A 22,538-nucleotide genomic window follows, 5' to 3' on the forward strand; every position below is an offset into this window, starting at 1 on the left:
CTGTATCTTCTATCAGTGAACATTAATGAGAATAAGCCATGCTTACTTAGGCAAGTATTTTTGCCCCAAAATCTCGATGAAATAAATAAAATATTACCTAAGATCATTAAAAAATATATATATATATATATATATGTATATATATATTAAATTGATTGGGATGATATTGGTCAACAGGAACATACAGATTTCAGATGTGGGTTTCTGTGTTACGTGATCTGTATATTGCATGGGGTGCCCACCACCCAAAGTCAAATCTTCTCCAGTCACCAAATATTAGGACTCCCAAACCCAGAAGGTCGGGGTCGTGCAATTTATCCTATGGCCACTAGATGGCAATGGAGCGTATTGGTTTTTGTGAGTGTCAAAAGATGCCAGCTCAGAGTTCAAGATCTTTTTCATTGAAATAAAACATATGGCCTTTGCAACTAGTCTTAGTCATTCAAAAACTCTGAGCGCTTACAGAAGATGCGATCAAACATGCCGCACCTTCGGAAGTTCCTTGAGTTAGAGCTTTACTGAAACCTGACCCAAATCTCTGAAACTGGGTGCAAAATTGTGTACATTCCCACACATGTGTTAGTTCTCTATAACTTCCCTCCCGCTCCAAGAACTAAGTCAGGGTCTGCTACCCATTACTCACACCTGAGCTCCTCTCTTTATAATTTCTAAGAAAAATTCAGATGAAAATGTAACAGCTTCTCAGATACCACTTTCTGACACTTAAACTTTCTCTGCCCAGTTTGTGAGAAAGGGCCAAGAACTGCTTTTTATAAACAGGAGTGGGTGGTAGCAATTTGTAGCTGGCCTGGGAAGCCAGATAGAATAACTGCAAAGTCTGGCAGAGACCTGGGTGGTGAATAAGGAGACGCCAGCAAGGATCCGACATTTTTTATGAATAGACACAGAGATGGGACCCAGGAAATACATCAGACACTGAGGCATCCTGCCTGAGCCCAGGGTCCTAAGTGAAATGTCCATCCCAGGAGTGTGGGGGACAATTCCATTTAGAAAAACAAGCAATAGCTGACGGAGGAGGAAGACCCTTAGCCATTTTTAAATCAGTCACAAGCTCTGGTTAGCAAAAGTATGCCTTTATCAGTATCTGAACTTTAGCTTTGGTCTCAAGTCCCTATTTTTAAATAAATATAATTTTTAAATTGAATTCAGAGAGGAAGGGGGAGGGAGAGAGAGATAGAAACATCAATGATGAGAGGGAGTCATTGACTGGCTGCCTCTTGCATGCTCCCTACTGGGGATCAAGCCTGCAACCCCAGCATGTGCCCTGACCCAGAATCAAACCTTGACCTCCTGACTTGTAGATCAACACTCAACCACTGAGCCATGCCAGCTGGGGGGGAAGTCCTTATTTCTTTAATGACATCAGGAAAAAATAATCTTACTAATTTGAAGTAACATCTCTTTTAAAACTCACTGAGTTTGGGGTAAATACTCTAATCCAGCCGTGGGCAAACTACGGCCCGCAGGCCGGATCCGGCCCGTTTGAAATGAATAAAACTAAAAAAAAAAAAAGACCGTACCCTTTTATGTCATGATGTTTACTTTGAGTTTATATTAGTTCACACAAACACTCCATCCATGCTTTTGTTCTGGCCCTCCGGTCCAGTTTAAGAACCCATTGTGGCCCTCGCGTCAAAAAGTTTGCCCACCCCTGGACTAATCTCAATGGGGCGTATGTCTCAGGTGCCTGTGTCAGGGAGTGGGCAGCTTGTCCATGTTGGACCACGTGCTGGCGCCTGCTGCTGGCAGGAGTCCTCACGTGTCCCTGAGCATACGTTGTGCATGACCATCGCTCCCGGAGCTTCTGATGACTCCTGCTTCTCAGCCCACCTCAGTTCTCCTGAGGGCAGCTAACCCTCTGACACCCAGTGTCACCTACAGCCACCTCCTCTAGGGAGACCTGCAGCATCTCCATCCTCATCGTGGTCATTCTGTGGGTTAATTCCCTGGTACACACTGGGCCACACCGGATATTCGTTGATTAAATGACACCAGGGGATCTTGCTCTACCCTCCCTCCCTCCATCACTCACTTCCATCTTTCTCCCTGCTGCCAGCCTGCTGGCAGGGCCCTGGCCACCCTCGCCTTATTAATACATGGTGCCTGTTAAGCAAAGAGAAGTTATGGCTCCAAATGTTAAAAAAAAAAAATCTGCTTCGCTACTATCTGGTGTATTCTGAGAGCTGAAGAAAACCCATACAGCAGGTACGGTGATGCTTTCACAGATAGGAACGTGGAGGCTTTGAGAGCTGAAGGAACTTCCCCAGGTCACAAAGCTGTTCAGGGATAAGGACAGGATTTAAACCTAAGCCCATCCAAGTCAAAAACCGGAGCTCTTAATCCCTCTATTGCAGTGGTCGGCAAACTGCGGCTCGCGAGCCACCTGCGGCTCTTTGACCCCTTGAGCGTGGCTCTTCCACAAAATACCACATGCGGGCATGCATGTACAGTGCGATTGAAACTTCATGGCCCATGCGCAGAAGTCGGTATTTTGTGGAAGAGCCACACTAAAGGGGCCAAAGAGCTACATGTGGCTCATGAGCCGCAGTTTGCCCACCATGGCTCTATTCCACCGGAAAATGAAACCAGCCACTGAAAATTAACTTATGAAGAAGTCATTGTCATGTAAAACAGGCTTAAAGGGGTCAGAAGAAATAAAATAATGTTTCTAGTAGGATGACGCAACTATGTTTTGTGTTTGCTGTTTTTCAGATACAATGAGAATGGCTTTATCAAAGATGTTGACGCAAATTTCATCGTGTGGGAAATCCACGGCAGGGATGACTACACCTATAACCTCACTATGCAGAAGGTACGCCATCCTAGAGTTAAATAGAAGTTGGCATGCAATTAGACATGTCTTTCTATTTTAAATCTACTAGTATATATAAATTATCTAAGGAAAATAAAACCAGTCCACTGAGGGTAGGAAAAAAACACAAGTATAACCTCGATAGCCTATGACTGATAAAATTAACTTATGGAAAAGAAGTCATTGTTATATAAAACAGACTTACAGGGGTTAGGAAAAAATAAAGTAATATTTATAGTAGCATGATGCAATTCTAGATCAATACTTCCTTTTCTCTCCACACTGCATTTCATGTTGGAGAATTGACGAGCCTGCCTCTGGCTTCCAGGCATTGATCACATTTGGTTTTTTTAAGTTCACCTTTGGAGAATGATAGCAAACCAATTTCTTATTTTGAAAACTGGAAAACACAGAGAAAGAAACAAATAATCATCCTACCCTCCTCAAATACACTGTACCAGTGGGTTACCAAAGAGTAGATGAGGGGAAGCATCTCTTCTCTTATAAGTATACTAGAGCCCCGGTGCACAAAAATTTGTGCACTAGTGGGGAGAGGGGGTCCCTCAGCCCGGCCTGTGCCCTCTCACAGTCTGGAACCCCTCAGGGGATGACCACCTGCTGGCTTAGGCCCGCTCCCCAGGGGATTGGGCCTAAGATGGCAATCAGACATCCCTCTGGCTGCCCGGCAGCCCTTGGCGGATGTCCACTTGCCAGCAGGAAGCAGGCCTAAGCTGCAGTCGGACATCCTTAGCGCTGCTGAGGATGCAGGAGAGGCTCCCACCGCCACTGCTGTACTGGCAGCCATCAGCCTGGCTTGTGGCTGAGCAGAGCTCCTCCCATGTGAGAGCGCCCTGACCACCAGAGGGCTGCTCCTGCATTGAGGGTCTGCCCCCTGGTGGTCAGTGTGTGTCATAGTGACCAGTCATTCCCAGTCTTTCTGCTGTTAGGGTCAGTTTCCATATTACCCTTTTACTCTATAGGATAGAGGCCTGGTGCATGGGTGGGGGCCAGCTGGTTTGCCCTGAAGGGTGTCCCAGATCAGGGTGGGGGTCCCGCTTGGGTGCCTGGCCAGCCTGGATGATGGGCTGATGGCTGTTTGCAGCTGATCACACCCCCTTCAGGGTGGGGGTCCCCACTGGGGTGCCTGGCCAGTCTGGGTGAGGGGCTGAGGGCCGTTTTCAGTCTGGCGGGTGACTGAAGCTCCCAACCTCTCCTTATTTTCCTTTTAATTTTTTTTATTCTGGGATTTATTTACCTTCTATAGCTGTCGCTGGAACTGAGAGCCAGCTTTAGCTCTGAGGCTCAGGTCCAGCTCTGAGACCTTGGCTGCTGAAAGCAGGTATCTGGGTTTGATTCGCTTCTATAATTGAAACACTGTTGCAGCTCCAGCTCTGAGGCCTGGCTGGCTGAAAGCTGGTTTCTGGGGTTTGTTTAGCTTCTATAATTGCAACATTGTTTCTTAGAGTGCAGCTCAGAGGCTGGCAGCGGCAGGCGGGGAACCTTGGCTTCCTCCATCACTGGAGCAAGCAAGCCTCCTGTTTGCTTCAGCTGCGTGGCTGCTGGCCGCCATCTTGGTTGGCAGTTAATTTGCATATCGCCCTGATTAGCCAATGGGAAGGAGGTCAGAGGTATGGTTAATTACCATGTTTGTATATTATTAGATAGGATTACAGTTCACACATGAAAAAAAGACAGAAGTAGAATATCACCATTTTACAACCCAAACAATAGAGGTTGTTATAAATAAATTTATCTCAACCAATTTGACAATGGACAAATGAATAAAATGGACAAATGCCTTGATAAACATGATTTAACAAAGCTTCTTGTATTCCAAGAAAATAAAATAGAAATCTCTAATCCAACTTACTTTGTGAATCCAAGAGAACCTTAAAACAAAACAGAATTATGAGACAATCTCACCCATGACCAATGATACAAAACACCAAAACAAACTAGTAACAGAACTCATCAATATATTAAAAATATTATATCCTGCCTGGCTGGTGTGACTCAATTGGTTGGGCATCATCCCATGCACCAAAAGGTTGCCAGTTTAATTCCTGGTCAGGGCACATGCCTAGGTTTCGGATTTGATCCCCAGTAGGGGTCGTGCAGGAAGCAGCTAATTGATGTTTTGCTCTTTCTCTCTAAAAAAGAAAAAGAAAAAGAAAAATCAATAAATGGACCAAGTTTTGTTCATTTCACATAGAAGAGTTGGAAATCAAAGTAATCCACTATATTACTGGAATGAAGAAAATTATAATAGTTGATGAAATGTTATTTGACTACAAAATTATCATCCATATATAACATTATTTTTCTTTACCTATTTTATTTTTTTATTGCTTTTCAGAGAGGAAGGGAGAGGAGAGAGAGAGAGGAACATCAATGATGAGAGAGAATCACTGATCAGCTGCCTCCTACATGCCCCACACTGGGATCGAGCTGGCAACCTGGTCATGTGCCCTGACTGGGAATCGAACCTGGGACCCTTCAGTCCGCAGGGTGACCCTCTAGCCACTGAGCCAAAGTGGCTAGGCCTAACATTATTTTTAAAATAAATCTTAGAAAATTATAAATGGATGGTAACTTCCTTAATCTAATAAAATATAGATTTAAAAACCCTATAGAAAACATCATACCTAAGGTGAAAATTTGAAAACCTATAATCAGGAATGAAATAAGAGTGCCAATTACCACTACTTCAGCACAATATTGTTCCTGATCTTTGTAAAGCGGCAAACTATAAACAATAAAACTATATAAAAAGTAAAAGAATTGGAAAGGAAAAACTGAAACTGTCATATTCACAGGTAACATAACTGTTCATGTGAAACAGCTCAAATTTAATGAAGAAGTTCTCTCCGTACAAGGTCAATATACAGAAGTCTATTGTTTCTCTGTGTATCAGCAAACATTTAAATAATTTAACATTTTTTAAATATACTTTTCAATGGCATTAAAATATATGAGGTACTTATGAATAAATTGATATACTATACATACATATATATATCATGACAGAGTGGTTGTTTAAATGAGGCCCAGACGTGGAATTCAATGATCACGCGTAACAAGAACCTCTCATTAGACGAAGTTTGGGGACCTGAGGTAAGTAAAATTTTACTTTGCTAACTGCTTTATTTATTTATTTATTTTCATATCATTTTATTTCTTTCAGAGAGAGGAAGGGAGAGGGAGAGGGAGAGGGAGAGATAGAAACATCAATGATGAGAGAGAATCACTGATTGGCTGCCTCCTGTGTGCCCTACACTCGGGATGGAGCCTGCCAGGTATGTGCCCTGGCAGGGAATTGAACCTTGACCTCCTGGTTCATAGTTCGACCCTCAAACACTGAGCCACACCGGCCAGGAAGAACATTTCTTACTGCCAATTATCAACCCTAGACTGTTTTTAATTTTTTGCAATTGAATTTTCTTAAATTGAAATTAATGTATGTTATTTGGAGAATCAGATCATATCTTATGAATAAAAAGTGACAGAGAAGGTACCTCAGCCTATAAAATGTTCATCCTAAAATCACAATGTTACTTTGCTTCTGCATCAGAATCTATGCATGTCAAGACAAAGATACATACAAATGATGTGTATTGTCCTCTGTATTCCAAACATTCCACTCTCCATCCACTATTCCCTCACTTTCCAGCAACATAACTCTAGACCAAGCATGTCAAACTCGTGGCCCACGGGCCGCATGAAGCCCACAGTGAATATTTCTGTGGCCCAGCCAATATAGTGGTATGTAAGAAATGTTTTAATAAAAATTTCATAACTTAATTTTTACAATATCCTGTTATACATCATTATTAATAACAAGCTACAATGTTCACTAATGACTGATTACAATAATCGTGTTGCCTTCATTTCCCTTACGCTCCTTACACGCAGGCGCACCTTTTCTCTCCAATAATACTAGCAGCGAATATCTTAGCAGCCGATGGCCACGTCATTAGTCTTGTACTGACTGACTTGTTTGGTGTGAGCAAGAAGAAATATTTCACTTTCAGAGAACAAGAAAAATAGGTTTATTTGCATTACGCTTATTAATTTGTGCAGTTATTCAGTGTCTGGTAAGTTAATGTTCAAGAAAAAATATTAATTTTTATTAAAATGTTCTATTATTTTATGTTAACGATGGCTCATTTATTTCGGCCCTTTGTACTCAGTATGTCTCCTTTGAAATAAACCAATGTTTCTATGGAAATAGAAGCATTTGTTTTTTTACAGCCCACAGACACTTAAACCTTGTTTATTTGGCCCGTGTTGGCCTTTGAGTTTGACATGCTTGCTCTAGAAGCTTGGCTCTAACAACACTTTAAACCATCCTTCAACCCCAGCCTAACCTTCAATCTAGTGATCTTACGACCCTCACCACACTCCCAGGTTATCTTCCCCTCTTTATCCAGCTATAATTCCATGGCCAACAATTATATCACTATTAATAGGTACCCTCAATTCCTTTGCCCCTCTTACTCCTTCATATTTGTGTGACTAAATCACAACCCTGGTTAAATTCAACTATCCACCTTAGCAGCTGACTGTGGTCAGAGAAAAACATACTCATGCTGACTTGTTTCATTTTCATGTCATGACTGAAAAGGTCCCATCACACTGCCCAAAAATATAACTGTATTTCTCTAGTTTGTTCGCTCTCCCCGTCTCATAAGTAGCTAGTGTATACTCTCTCCTCTCTCCTAAAATCTCCAACACCTCTTCACCCATCCTCCTCCTTACCTAATGAACTTGCTTCCAACTACACCAAAGTAATTATGGTGCTTGTTAAATCTGGCGTTAGATCCCGTATTTAAAGAAGCACATCTTTTAAATTATAATGTAATACCTTATTGTTTTTAACATTTTATCGGCTATAATTCTTTATAACTAGTTTCCCTTGTAGACACAATTTTAAAAACATTATTCTAAGAAGGCATCCTTGGTAATCCATAGATTTTATCAGACTGACAAAAGGACCCACATAAAGAACTCGTACACACACAAAATAAGTGTAGGAAACCCTTATCTAGAGGCAAAAAGAAGAGAACTAAATGTTGGGTCATTCAACTATTTAGAGACGGGGGAATGAGGAGGTCAAAGGAGATGAGAGAGAAAAATCCAAGAAGCAGGAGGAAAGCCAGGTGAGCGTGGTTTTCCAGACAGACAACATGTAAAGCAAGTCTTACAGGAGGGAGGGATCCACTGTGTCAAGTCCACACTAAGACGGGTCAACTATGGTGAGCATTGAAACTGATCATGTACTTTATTTATTTTAATTTTGTTTTGTTGCTTAAAGTATTACAAAGTGTATTACATATGTCCCCCCCCCTTGACATTCCCCCGACCTCCTCTACCCCCCAATGTCTTATGTCCATTGGTTATGCTTATATGCATGCATACAGGTCCTTGGGTTGATCTCTTACCACCCCCTTCCAATCCCCCGACCCTCCTTAGCCTTCCCGCTGTAGTTTGACAGTCGGTTTGATGCTGCTCTGCCTCTGTATCTATTTTTGTTCATTAGTTTATAATAGTCTTTATTATCCATAAATGAGTGAGATCACGTGGTATTTTTCTTTCATTGACTGGCTTATTTCACTTAGCATAATGCTCTCCAGTTCCATCCATGCTGTTGCAAATGGTAAGAATTCCTTCTTTTTTACAGCAGCGTAGTATTCCATTGTGTGTACCACGGTTTTCAAATCCATCATCTGCTGATGGGCACTTAGGCTGTTTCCAGATCTTCGCTATGGTAAATTATGCTGCTATGAACATAGGGATGCATATATCCTTTCTGATTGGTGTTTCTGGTTTCTTGGGATCTATCTGTCCAATTTTCCCAACACCATTTACTGAAGAGACTGTCTTGACTCCATGTTCTTGCCTCCTTTGTCAAATATTAATTGAGCATATTAGTTCGGGTTGATTTCTGGATTCTCTATTCTATTCTAATGATCTATATGTCTGTTTTTGTGCCAGTATCAGGCAATTTGAGAACCGTGGCTTTGTAATACAGCTTGATATCAGGTATTGAGATCCCATCTTCTTTGTTCTTCTTTCTCAGGATCGCTGCAGCTATTGGGGATATTTTTTTATTCCAGATGAATTTTTGGAGAGTTCGTTCTAGGTCTGTGAAATATGCTGTTGGTATTTTAATGCGAAGTGCGTTGAATTTATAGATTGCTTTGGGTAGTATGGACATTTTAATGATGTTGATTCTACCAATCCACGAACATGGTATGTTTTTCCATCTATCTGTTTCCTCTATCTCTTTTTTCAATGTCCTGTAGTTTTCTGAGTGGAGGTCTTTTACCTCTTTAGTTAGGTTTATTCCTAGGTATCTTAATTTTTTTGGTGTGATGGTAAATGGGATTGTTTTTTTAGTCTCTGTTTCTGTAAGTTCACAATTGGTGTATAGAAATGCCACAGATTTCTTGGCATTGATTTTTGTATCCTGCTACATTGCCGAATTCATTTATTAAGTCTAATAGTTTTTTAATGGAGTCTTTAGGGTTTTTTATGTACAATATCATGTCATCTGCGAATAAGGACAGTTTTACTTCTTCTTTTCCAATTTGGATGCCTTTTATTTCTTCTTCTTGTCTAATCACAATGGCTAATACTTCCAGTACTATGTTGAACAGGAGTGGGGAGAGTGGGCATCCCTGTCTTGTTCCTGTTCTTAAGGGAAATGGTTTTAGTTTTTGCCCATTGATTATGATGTTGGCTGTGGGTTTGTCATATATGGCTTTTATTATGTTGAGGTATGATCCTTCTATTCCCACCTTGCTGAGAGTTTTTATCAAAAATGGGTGTTGGATTTTGTCAAATGCTTTTTCTGCATCAATTGATATGACTGTGTGGGTTTTTTCTCTCAATTTGTTTATGTGATGTATCATGTTTATTGATTTGCGGATATTGTACCATCCTTGCATCCCTGGGATAAATCCTACTTGGTCATGGTGTATGATCTTTCTGATGTACTGCTGGATCCGATTTGCTAAGATTTTGTTGAGGATTTTGGCATCTATGTTCATGAGGGATATTGGCCTGTAATTCTCTTTCATTGTGTTGTCTTTACCTGGTTTTGCTATTAGGGTGATGCTGGCTTCATAGAATGAGCTTGGAAGTGTTCCTTCCTCTTGAATTTTTTGTAGTAGTCTGAGGAGGATAGGTTTTAGTTCTTCTTTGAATGTTTGGTAAAACTCCCCTGTGAAGCCGTCTGGTCCCAGGCTTTTGTTTGCTGGGAGCTTTTTGATGACTGCTTCAATTTCTTCCATAGTTATTGGCCTATTGAGATTTGTAGATTCTTCCTGATTGAGTTTTGGAAGTTTATATTTTTCTAGGAATATGTCCATTTCCTCCAGGTTGTGTAGTTTGTTGGAGTAGAGTTGCTCATAGTATTTTTTAATAATCATTTGTATTTCTGTGGGGTCTGTTGTTATTTCACCTCTATCATTTCTGATTTTGTTTATTTGGGTCCTCTCTTTCTGCTTCTTGGTGAGCCTGGCTAGAGGTTTGTCAATCTTGTTTATCCTTTCAGAGAACCAGCTCTTGGTTTCATTGATCTTATGTATTATTTTTTTGGTCTCTATGTCATATATTTCTACTCTGATCTTTTTTTTTTTTTTTTTACAAATATATCGCAAATATTTATTGACAAATAATACTGAATGTCAACTGTAATTGAAAAACTAAAAAACATGTATTTACAGGAAAATGGAGTAAGGCTCTTCAGGCCAATGAAAAGGCACTTTTCTGTTAAAATAGATTATATATATGGGTGAAGTATATTCATTCAATACATGTCACAGGAGGCCAATAGGGAAAAAAGAACAAATACCCAAGTACCATTTTTCAATGTTCCTTTCCTTACAGAACAATTACAAAAATTACATAAAAGTTAAACCTACTTGCATATTAGTAAACCACTTCCATTCACCCATGGATGTAATAAATGTTTATTATCTGACTAAAAGGAAAAAAAAATACCTGTTAAACTTACAAACTCTGGCTTACAGTCTCTACAGAATTATATAATCTCTACTTGCAAAAGTAGAATTATGTACTACAGAGAATCACTTTGAGTATAAGTCAGTGTTAATGACAATAGATGTCTAAATGCTTATAGCATTTCTTTCATGTTGTGAATTTTTGGAAGTATAGGAATTAATTTGCACTGGGCTTACATATACTAGTTACAGCAATACGATTGCCTTCCAGTGCAGTTTACAAGCTCCTCTGAAAGTATTTGTTAAAAGTTTGTCTTCACTAGCATTATACAATACCTATTCAGTGTACATACTCACATGGCATTGTGGGGATATGAGGCTAAATGAAGGTTTCCCTACATCGTTTACATTCAATAGAATTCTCTCAACTTTGAGGTTTTTTTCATGGTCTTTTCAAGAAAAAGGGATGGCTGAAGGCTTTTGCACATTCTCTATATTTATATGCTCTCTCCATGTACGTTCTTACATGTCCAAGAAAGGCTCTCCCACACTCCTTATATTCGTAGACTTATTCTTGGGTATGATTTTGTAAAGAACTAGGGCAACCCAAGGCTTTTCTACAATGTTTATACTGACAAGGCCTCTCTTCAGTGTGAGTTCATTCATTCTATATAATACACTGGAAGAAATGAATGCTTTCTAACACTCCTGACATTTCTAGGGCCCATCCCCAATCTGGAGCATCCTATGTGATTGCACAGCTGAAAGATAAATAAGGTTCTCCCACATTCTTTACATTAACAGGGTTTATCTCTAGAGTGTGTTTTCAGATGTTTATGTTAACTACTTGTCTACTCTGATCTTTATTATCTCCTTCCTTGTGCTCAATCTTGGCTTCTCTTGTTCTATTTCTAATTCCTTGAGTTGTAGAGTTAGATGATTTACTACAATTTTTTTCTTGCTTTTTGAGGTAGGCCTGTAGAGCTATAAATTTCCCTCTCAGGACTGCTTTCATTGTGTCCCATAGGTTTTGGATTGTTGTGTTTTCATTGTCATTAGTTTCCAGGATGTTTTTAATTTCTTCTTTGATCTCATTGGTAACCCAATCAATATTTAATAACATGCTATTCAGCTTCCAAATGTTTGAGTGTTTTGGATTGTTTTTATTGTAGATTATTTCTAATATTATGCCATTGTGGTCTGAGAAGATGCTTGGTATGATTTGAATCTTCTTGAATTTGGGGCGACTTTGCTTGTGACCCAATATGTGGTCTATTTTTAAAATGTCCCATGTGCACTTGAGAAGAACGTATATTCTGCGGCTTTGAGGTGAAACGTTCTGAAGATGTCTATTAAGTCCATCTGATCTAGAGAGTCATTTAGGATTGCTGTTTCTTTGCTGATTTTTTGTTTAGAGGATTTATCCAGTGATGTCACTGGTCTATTAAAGTCCCCTACTATGATTGTATTGTTGTCGATCTCTCCCTTGATATCTTCCAGGAGTTTTTTTTATGTATTTGGGTGCTCCTACATTGGGTGCATGTATGTTTATCAGGGTTATATCCTCTTGTTGTATCAGTCCCTTTAGTACTATGAAGTGGCCTTCCTTATCTCTTATTATGGTCTTCACTTTGAGGTCTATTTTGTCCGATATAAGTATTGCTACCCCAGGTTTTTTTTCCTTTCCATTTGCCTGAAAGATATTTTTCCATCCCTTCACTTTCATTCTGTGTGAGTCTCTTCTTCTGAGGTGGTTCTCTTGTAGACAGCAAAGGTATGGGTCATGTTTTTTTATGCATTCAGCCATTCGATGTCTTTTGATTTGAGCATTTAGTCCATTTACATTTAAAGTTATTATTGACAAGTACTTGTTTGTAGCCATTTTTATTTTTTGTGCCTGTGTTCTTTCTTACCTTTTTATTTCTTTTTTTTTTTTTACACCAGTCCCTTTAGCACTTCTTGCATTGCTGGTTTGGTAGTGATAAACTCCCTTAGCCTTTTTTTGTCTGTGAATAGCCTTATTTCCCCTTCAATTTTGAACGATAGCCTTGCTGGATAGAGTATTCTTGGATTCAGTCCCTTGCTTTACATCACTTTGTAAATTTTCTTCCATTATTTTCTGGCCTGATGTGTTTCTGTTGAGAAATCATTTGATAATCTAATGGGAGATCCCTTGTATGTAACTTTCTGTCTCTCTCTTGCAGCCTTTAAGATTCTCTCTTTGTCCTGAACATTTGCCATCATAATTATGATGTGTCTTGGTGTGGGTCTTTTCGGGTTCATCTTGTTTGGGACTCTCTGTGCTTGTATGACTTTTTTCTTCCCCACATCAGGGAAGTTTTTGGACACTATTTCCTTGAATATGTTTTCTAAGACTTGTTCCTCTTTCTGTTGTTCTGGCACCCTTATTATTCGTATGTTGCTTCGTTTCATGTTTTCCCATAGCTCCCTTAGACTCTCCTCCTGTCTTTTAATTTTTTTCTCCAATTGCAGTTCAGTTTGGGTGTGTTTTGCTTCCCTGTCTTCTAATTCGCTAATTTGGTCCTCTGCTTCTCCTAGTCTACTTTTGAAACTTTCCATGTTGTTTTTTATTGCACCTATATCACTATTCATTTCTTCTTGATTCTTACATAAGTTGTTGATTTTTTCATCCATTTCTTCTTGATTCTTGCATAAGTTGTTGATTCTTTTCCTCCATCCGGTTTATGCACTCTAGGACCCTTATTCTGAATTCTTTTTCTGACCTATTGCATGCCTCTGTTTCACTTAGCCACTTTTCTGGCGATTCATCCTTTTCTTTCCTTTGGGGTTTTTTTCTGTCTACCCATTTTTGGTCTCCCCAACTGATCTAGATGTCGAGTCGTGCAGGGGCTGCTCCTTGGGTGGCAGTGGTTCCTCGGGCTGCAGTTGCCCCTCAAATGGTCGCAATAGTGGCTGCTCCTCAGTTGGCAGTGGCTCCGCTAGTGCGTGCTATTCGCAGAAGTGGTGTCTCCTATGGCTGCTTGCCCAGCTGCTGTTCCTTGGACAGGGGTGGGCTGATCACTAGGCTGCTGCTCTTCAGGTGGGGGCAGGCTGAGCGTGGCTGCTGCTCCTTGGATAGGAGCGGGCTGTTCACATGGCTTATGCTCCTCGGATGGCCGTGGACTGCTCACGTGGCTGCTGCTTCTTGGATCGGGGCTGGCTGCATGCTGCTGCTGTTCCTCAGATTGGGCAGGCTGTTCATGAGGCTACCACTCTTTGGACAGGGGCAGGCTGCTTACAGGTCTATTGCTCCTTATACAGGTGTGGGCTGCTTGCACAGCTGCTACACTTCAGATGGGAGATGGGCTGCTTGTGTGGCTGCTGCTCCTCAGGCGGGAGTGAGCTGCCCGTGCGGCTGCTGCTCCTCAAATGGGGGTGGGATGCTCACCCAGCTGCTGCTCATCGGACAGGTGCAGACTGTATGTGGCTGCTGCTCCTTGGACCCATGTGGGCTGCGCAAGGCTGCCGCTCCTCAGATGTGGTCAGTCTATCTGTTCGTGTGGCTGCTACTCTTCAGACAGGGGTGAGCTGCTCAGGCGGCTGCAGCTCTTTGGGCCAGAGTGAGCTGCACCTGCAGCTTCTGCTCCTCATACGGGGGCTGTCTGCTCGTGTGGCTGCTGCTCCTCGGGCGAGGGGTGGGCTGCTTGCGTGGCTGCTTCTCTTTGGGTGGGAGCGAGGTGCACATGTGTCTGCTGCTCCTTGGATGGGAGCGGGCTGCTCACACAACTGCTGCTCCTCGGATTGGGCAGGCTGCTCATGCGGCTGCTACTGCTTGGACGAGGGCAGGATGCTTGCGCACCTGCTGCTCCTCGGACTGGTGCATGGTGCGGGCTGTGCGCAGCTGCTGCTCCTCGGATGGGGACAGGCTGCGCAGAGCTGCTGCTCCTCAGACGTTGGCAGACTGCTCGTGCGGCTGCTGCCCCTCGGGAGGGTCGGGCTGCTCGCATGGTTTTTGCCCCTTGGACGGGGGAGCGGGCCGCTCACACAGCTGCTGCTCCTTGTACAGGAACTGGCCACATGAGGCTGCTGCTTTTAGGCCTGGGGAAGGCTGCTCGCAGGGCTGATGCTCCTTGGACAGGAGCGTGCTGCTCACATGGTTGCAATGCACTGGACTCAAGCGTTGGGCTGGTCAGAGGGGAGCGTGCTTCAGAACTCACAGGAACCTGTGCCCAAGGGGGCTGGAGACTCGGTGACCGTGGAACCGCAGCCGAGGTAGCAGGTCCCTGGCAAGGGTGTTTGTAGAGTCCCAGGTGTTACCTAAGGGTACCCTTTCCAGGGGAACTCTGCCCTTCCCAGCTGCAAACTCTCACCAGCTGAGTCACCTTCGCCAATTCAGGGTAGATGTTATTTGTTTCAGCTGCTCATTCTATTTTCTCCAGAACAAGCCTTGGGATGTGTCTGCCTATTCCTCCGCCATCTTGTCTTCTCCTCTGATCATGTACTTTAGCAGCATGGAGATAACTAGTAACCTTGAAGGATCCATTTAGGTGCAGTGTGAGAGACAAAAACTTACCGAAGTGGGTTTAATTAATGTGGAAACAATGAATTCAAAGCAGCGAGAATAGCCATCTCCGCTGAGGAGTTTTGAGGCAAAGGGGAGAATGACATAGTGTAGTAGCTAGAGAGCAAGAGGCGAAGAGAGGGTCTTATTTTTTTACTAAGACAAGACAAATAACCTCGTGTTAAAGAAAATTTATGGTGCTTCCATTAACATCTCAAACTTAACATGTCCCAACTGAGCTCCTACTATCCATCCTACAAACATACCCCAGCGTCCTTCCCGCCGCGGTGAGTGGGAATCCCATCCTTGCAGCTTGATCAGGAAAGAAGCCTCTGAGCGTCATCTCACGCCCACATTTGGTCTCCAGGAAATCTGTTGGCTCTTCCTTCAAAGTATATTCTGAATTGGTCATTCCTCACCACCCCAATTGCCACCACCCTGCTCCTCCATCACCAACCATCTGGGTTAGAACAGCAGAATCCCTGCTGGTCTCCGTGCCTCAGCCTTGCCCATCACGAATCTTGTCACAACACAGCAGCTAGTGTTCCTTCCAAAACATAAACAAGAACATGTCACTCTTCTGCTCAAAACCATGAAATGGTTCCCATCTCAGTTACAGCAAAGCCTTCATTATTTGCTATGCCCCTCCCCTATGACTAGAAAGCTTCCTCTTCCAGGTCTTTACTTAAAAATCAACTAGTCAAAAAAAGCAAACAAACCATATATATGTGTATGTCAAGTGGTCAAGCCCAGCCAGTGTGTTTCAGTGTCTGAGCGTCGATCTGTGAGCCAGGAGGTCACAGTTTGATTCTGTCAGGGCACAGATCCAGGTTGCGGGCTCCATCCCAGTGTTCAGGAGGCAGCCGATCAATGATTCTCTCTCTTCATTGATGTTTTGGGGGGTTTTGTTGTTGTTGTTGTTGTTAATATATGTTTATTGATTTCAGAGAGGAAGGGAGAGGGAGAGAGAGATAGAAACACCAATGATGAGAGAGAATCATGGATCAGCTGCCTCCTGCACACCCCACACTGGGATGGAGCCCACAACCCCGGCATGTGTCCTTGACCGAAATCGAACCTGGGACCTTCAGTCTGCAGGCCGACTCTCTATCCACTGAGCCAAACCAGTTTGGGCTCATCATTGATGTTTTTATCTTTCTCTCCCTCTCTCTTCCTCTCTGTAATCAATAAAAATACATTTTAAAAGAAATCAACTAGTCAATGAAGACTTCCTTGTCCACTCTATAGAAAAAGTTAACCATCACCCCATGACAGTCCATATCTTCCTTCCCAATTTCCTTTAATGTCATTAGCATTTGTCACTCATTGACACATTGGGTATGTAGTCTGCTTATTTATCCCATTTATCGTCTGGCTCCCCAACTGTAATATAAGCTGCATAAGCGAACAAAATTGTGTGTGTTTTGTTCACTGCTGTATCCCCACCATCTACCCATTATGAGTGCTCAATAAATATCTGTGGAACTAATTAATAGAGTATAGCCATCTACCTTTTTATAGAGTATTAATTCCACTATTAAGAGAGCATAAGGAAGCCCTGACCGGTTTGGCTCAGTGGATAGAGAGTCGGCCTGCAGACTGAAGGGTCCCAGGTTTGATTCCAGTCAAGGGCATGTACCTTGGTTGCGGGCACATCCCCAGTAGGGAGTGTGCAGGAGGCAGCTGATCAATGTTTCTCTCTCATCGATGTTTCTAACTCTCTATCCCTCTCCCTTCCTCTCTGTAAAAAAATCAATAAAATATATATTTTTTTAAAGCATAAGGAATTTAACTAGTCATGGAGTCAGTTAAAAAAGAAACTTGCCCTATGACTTTTGTTGAAGGGCCTGGGGTTGAGGATAGGTGTGACATTCTGTTTGCCCAAATCTCACACAGGGCACCCAAATGTTCTAGGATTTTGCCAAAATAACACATGACTTGTGTCATGTAATTAACAGGTGGCCTGTTAATTAAAGTCCTGGAGCGTGCCCCAGTCAGTATGCTACAGTGCAGTGTTTCTCAGATGTTAATGCACATCAGAATCACCTAGGGCAGTGGTCGGCAAACTGTGGCTCGCAAGCCACATGCGGCTCTTTGGCCCCTTGAGTGTGGCTCTTCCACAAAATACCACATGTGGGTGTACACGTACAGTGCGATTGAAACTTCGTGGCCCATGCGCAGAAGTCAGTTTTCAGAAAGGAGATAGACGAAACAAGACGAGTGTGGATGGGAGAGTTGGAAGGGGTCGACCTCAGCGAATGTACCTCAATCAGATTGAGGACGTTTTTTAGCAAAGGCAAGCTTAGGAGTACCCTAATTAAGTTAATAACAATGTACCTACCTATATAGTTTAAGTTTAAAAAATTTGGCTCGCAAAAGAAATTTCAATCATTGTACTGTTGACATTTGGCTCTGTTGACTAATGAGTTTGCCGACCACAGCTAGAACAGGTCTCTGGACCCTACCTCCAAAGTTGCTGGTTCAACAGATCTGGGGAGGGACCTCAAAATCTGCAGTTCTAACAAGTTCACAGGTGATGCTGCTACTGCTGATCTAGGGACCACATTTTAGAACCAGTGAAATAGTGGCTTACATTCAAGAAAGGTTTGGAGTGCCCACACCAGGCCCTAAATACTCACTCCTACTGTATGGAGACACAAAGCTCTGCACCAGAAGGGTGCATTCAGTCTGGAGTCTGAGTATAATGGAACGCAGGTACCTGCAAAGACTAGTTATGTCTGGGTGAGCAAAGCTACCCTTCCTGAGGGTATATTATCTGAACATGGCCACCAGTGGCGCTCTTTCCCTGAAACATATATTTGGAGTGAAATAGCATTCCAGTTCCTGGAGCCACGCTGATTGCTGCATAGTCCTGACTCTACAGGATGAATAGCCTGCATAAAAGATCTGGGTGGTAACTCTAGAGATGTAAATTCTCAGAAGAAAAACTGAAGGACTCAAAAGGAAAACTGCCATTTTCACAGGTTCTGCCAAGTTAATGTTAGAGCTTGAGAAGGAAAGGGAGAAATGGTACTGAATTATTGGCTACACACATACAACTCAAGACAGGATTCACGTTTCTAGACATGGCTGACATACTATTCCAAGAAGTCCTTGGCTAGAAAGGAGGTGTCATTCATGAGGCTAGGGGAGATTTGCTTTCTCAGAGGCTATCGATGGCTTGATCAAGTGGGTTTTTGTCTTTGTTTCCTATTCAGAACTATAAGCACTGTTTTTCTTATGGCATTGGAAAACCAGGAGACTTGAGTCAACCGTATGAGATCATCAACAAGTCTAACCGTAACCATTTAGTTTGGCCTCTTCAGCATGCTGGAATGTATGTGTTTCGAGTGAAGATCCTGGATCCAAACTATAGGTGAATATAAATGTTTTATTATAATCATTTTAGCATTAATTCCACCAAATTACATTTTTATTTTTAAATTTAAGTTTTTAATTTAATTTATTGGGGTGACATTGGTTAATAAAATTATGTAGGTTTCAGGTGTACAATTCCTAATACATCATCTATATAGTGTATTGTGTGTTCCCAAATCAAGTCTTCTTCCACTACCATTTCCCCCTCATACCCTCTTCTACCTCTCCCACCTCTTCTCCTCTGGTAATCATCATGCTGTTGTCTGTGTTAATTTAATTTGATTTGGTATCACCTAGATATTCAATTTTTGTTATGGTTTACACATCTGCTTTCTAATTTTTGTGGCAATCACAATAAGCATTGTATGGGGGTGGAAGATAAGATTTCATGTTAAACATTAAATAATCAATTCACAATTACTGTGTTCCTTGGTTATGACAGATGCAAATAGAACATAAGCACAATCTCAGCCTTCAAGGCACTTATAATTAAACTGGTTGGGGAAGAAGGAGTGGGGAAGACACAAACAAACCAAGGGAGGTTAAATCAGAGCAATACTGAGATATTTGTAAATATAATAATTTGTATTATTAATGAGCAGAATAATAATTCAAAGATGGGAAATATCAATGCTATTTTGAGAATCAGAAGAAAACGTCATGGGGAATAAGGAACATTGGTAGAATTTACATTGCCAGAGGACTAGAGTACACCCTTCAGAAGCCACGCTAATAATGAAATGTCTATGGCTTGTGGATCATGAAGGAAGGTGGAAAATACCTTGAGTGAGGAAGGTAGAAAACAAAGGAGGCAGACTAAGGTAAGGCATAATGGTGAAGTCAATTTCAAACCATGCCTCCTTAGCATCTTTACAAGGGGAGTGTTGTGATGAAAGTATAGTTCCTAACAAAATATTAGCCTGAGAAGAGCACAAAGAATGGTACAGATATTACACACAGTATTTTATCCAGGGGTGCGGAAGAACAATTCCACAGGGAATTTGTTTAAAGGTATAATGACAAGATAGAATACTTCACTCTGCAAAGTCCAAAAGAAATACGTTACAGGAAGACATGTCAATATCACTAAGTCAAGAGGGAAAGAAATTCCTAGTAGGAAGAATGAAAGATGTAGGTCCAATATGGTGGTGCCCAGTGGCATGTGAACCATGAGGAGTTTGCCCAGTTCTAGGAATTACTAAGGTGATGAGGGCGACTGATGACAGGACAGGACATGAATTAAACACTATGGTTATAACAGCTCTCTCTGCAGGAAAAAATTATGCCAGCCAAACCTGTAAACAATTTTATGAGTTTGATGAGGCTCTTGTCAGTACAAGACTTGTACAGCTCAGACTTCATCAGCATTAAAACACCTCCGAGAAGAGAGAGAAAACAATCTGGATGATTTCATGTTATGAAAGCAACTTAGAAAAGAACAGACGAAGTTGAAATGGATGCAGTCAGAACTGAATGCTGAAGAAGTGGTAAAAGTCAGGAGCTGGAAGGTGTTTGATGAATGCTGCCAAAGTCATTCAAGCCTCCAAAGAATGAATAAAAAGACGTTTTTAATAAAAAGGACCAGGTCATTTCATAAAAGCTAAGCATGACATATATCAACAAGGCGTGCTTCCTAGGATGATTTCTGAGCCAACAATCCAAGACCTTTAGTTGATTTCAGCCCCATTTAGCCAAGACCTCAACTATAAATAATTCTGATAATTATGAGGAAACCAACAGCTATTCTACACTGATTCTGTAATATATATATATATATATATATATATATATATATATATATATCATAGCTATTAAAGTAATTTTCTGACTTAGCAAAAGAATCAAAAATGTCATAGAGTCTGGGGTCACCATTAACAGAAGAGTTCCACAAAACACTATTTCAAAAAGATACCTCTACCTCCATGTTTATTGCAGCATTATTTACAATAGGCAAGACTTGACAATAACCTAAGTGTCCAGCAAGGATGAATGAATCAGTGAGAGATGTGGTACATATATACAATGGAATATTACTCAGCTATAAGAAAAGAACATCTTTCCATTTCAACGTCATGGATGGACCTTGAGGACATTGTGCTAGAAAGCCTACTTTGCTTTGAGTCTTTTTTTTTTAATATATTTTTATGTTTATTTTTTAATATATTTTTATTGATTTCAGAGAGGAAGGGAGAGGGAGTAAAACTTCATTGATGAGAGAGAATCATTGATTGGCTGCCTCCTGCCCACCCCCACTGAAGATCAAACCCACAGCCTGGGCATGTGCCCTTGATTGGAGTTGAACCCAGGACTCTTCAGTCTGCAGGCTGACACTCTATCCACTGAGCCAAACCAGCAAAGGCACTTTGAGTCTTAATTTTGCACTAGTAGCTATGCAGTCTTATGCAAATTGCTTTGTCTCTTTGAGGTTATTTCTTTGTCTGTAAAATGAGTCAATAAAACCTATTTTATAGTATTCTGGGGATTAAATGAAGTACCTGGGTTAAAATCCCTAACTTTGCTGGGCACTTGGCAAACACTCAATAAAAAAGTTCCTTCTACTCTCCTCCTGCGACATGAAGGTAGGTAAAATCATATTATTAATGTTTATTTAGCTATATCCTGTCTCATTTCGAGCAATGTGCTAACTTATAAGAGAGACTCAGTAACTATAGAAATAATAACACAGTTTCCTATATCGACCTCCTGACATTCTCAGCTACCTGGAGGAGTTACCCTACATCAGGTAAACATCACATGCACTTTGATCCGAAAACCTTGAATTCAAATCCAAGCTTTACTACTTACAACTGTGTAAACATTTATAAATCGCTTCACCTATCTGAGTCTCCATTTCCTCATCTAAAAGGAACGGTTGCTATAAGGATTAGCCAAAATAAGTCAAGTAGAGCATTTGGTACATTGCCTGGTACATAGCAAATACTCAATTAGTATTATTTGCAGTAAGTATTAATGGTCAAAAAATAACATTATTTTTGTCAATACTTATTGTTAATTATTATTAATATCATTATTGCGTTTCTTTTGGGAACCACTTTCAAAATGTTATAAAACTGTTAGCAGGTCGGTGAGGTTGTAGTGACCAGCTCGAGGAATTCTGTAGCAAGCAGCCTAAGTCACACATATAGAAAAATAATCACTGATGTTATATAAATGTATCTGTTCTCTCCTTTGTCAAGAAAGTGACGCATTAACTAAGATGATACATGATTTGATCATTACCATAGAGATAGTGGAGGGAGCCTTAATATATTGTACTTAATTTAATCGTTAATATTATTTTTCTAATTTGCAGTTTCTGTGACCTAAGAGCTCTCTTTGCAATACAGATCTCTGGAGTGATTCCCAGGTAATAATTGTGCCTAATCAGCCTTTAAAGAAAGAAGTTGTAAAAGACACAGGTGGTAGCTAAAAAGGAAAAGCCCCTCTCCCATTTTCCTGGCACCTAATATCTCTGCCCTATATGCTGTCCTAGAAATTGTCTCTGTTACGCCAGGGACCCAGCAGGAGGGAACTCCTGAGAGGAGTTACTGCAGCTAGGTTCCTCTTTTTAAAACATTTTCTTCTTTAATTTTTTTAAATTGATTTCAGAGAGGAGGGAAGCGGGGGGGGGGGGGGAGAGATAGATAGAGAGAGAGAGAGAGAGAAGAGAGAGAGAAACATCAATGATGAGAGAGAATTGTTGATCAGCTGTCTCCTTCATGCCCACACTAGGGATCCAGCCTGAAACTCAGGAATGTGCCCTGGCCAAGAATTGAACCATGACCTCCTGGTTCATGTGTCATGCCCAACTGCTGAGCCACGCCGGCCGGGCTGGGTT

At 41.4% G+C, this 22,538-nt stretch overlaps 1 protein-coding gene across 1 annotated transcript in view; it reads left to right on the forward strand.

Moving 5' to 3' along the window:
- LOC308535579 (cation channel sperm-associated auxiliary subunit epsilon-like) overlaps positions 1-22,538 on the forward strand; it is a 90,262-nt gene that overhangs the window by 65,302 nt on the left and 2,422 nt on the right. Inside the window, exons 13-16 of the mRNA XM_081114521.1 lie at positions 2,734-2,833; positions 5,861-5,947; positions 18,541-18,698; positions 22,014-22,067. Coding sequence (XP_080970647.1) covers positions 2,734-2,833; positions 5,861-5,947; positions 18,541-18,698; positions 22,014-22,067 — 399 coding nt within the window. The remainder of the gene's footprint in view (positions 1-2,733; positions 2,834-5,860; positions 5,948-18,540; positions 18,699-22,013; positions 22,068-22,538) is intronic.

Source organism: Myotis nattereri (genome assembly GCF_964212035.1).
Source record: "Myotis nattereri genome assembly, chromosome: 20".
Taxonomy (NCBI): Eukaryota; Metazoa; Chordata; class Mammalia; order Chiroptera; family Vespertilionidae; genus Myotis; species Myotis nattereri.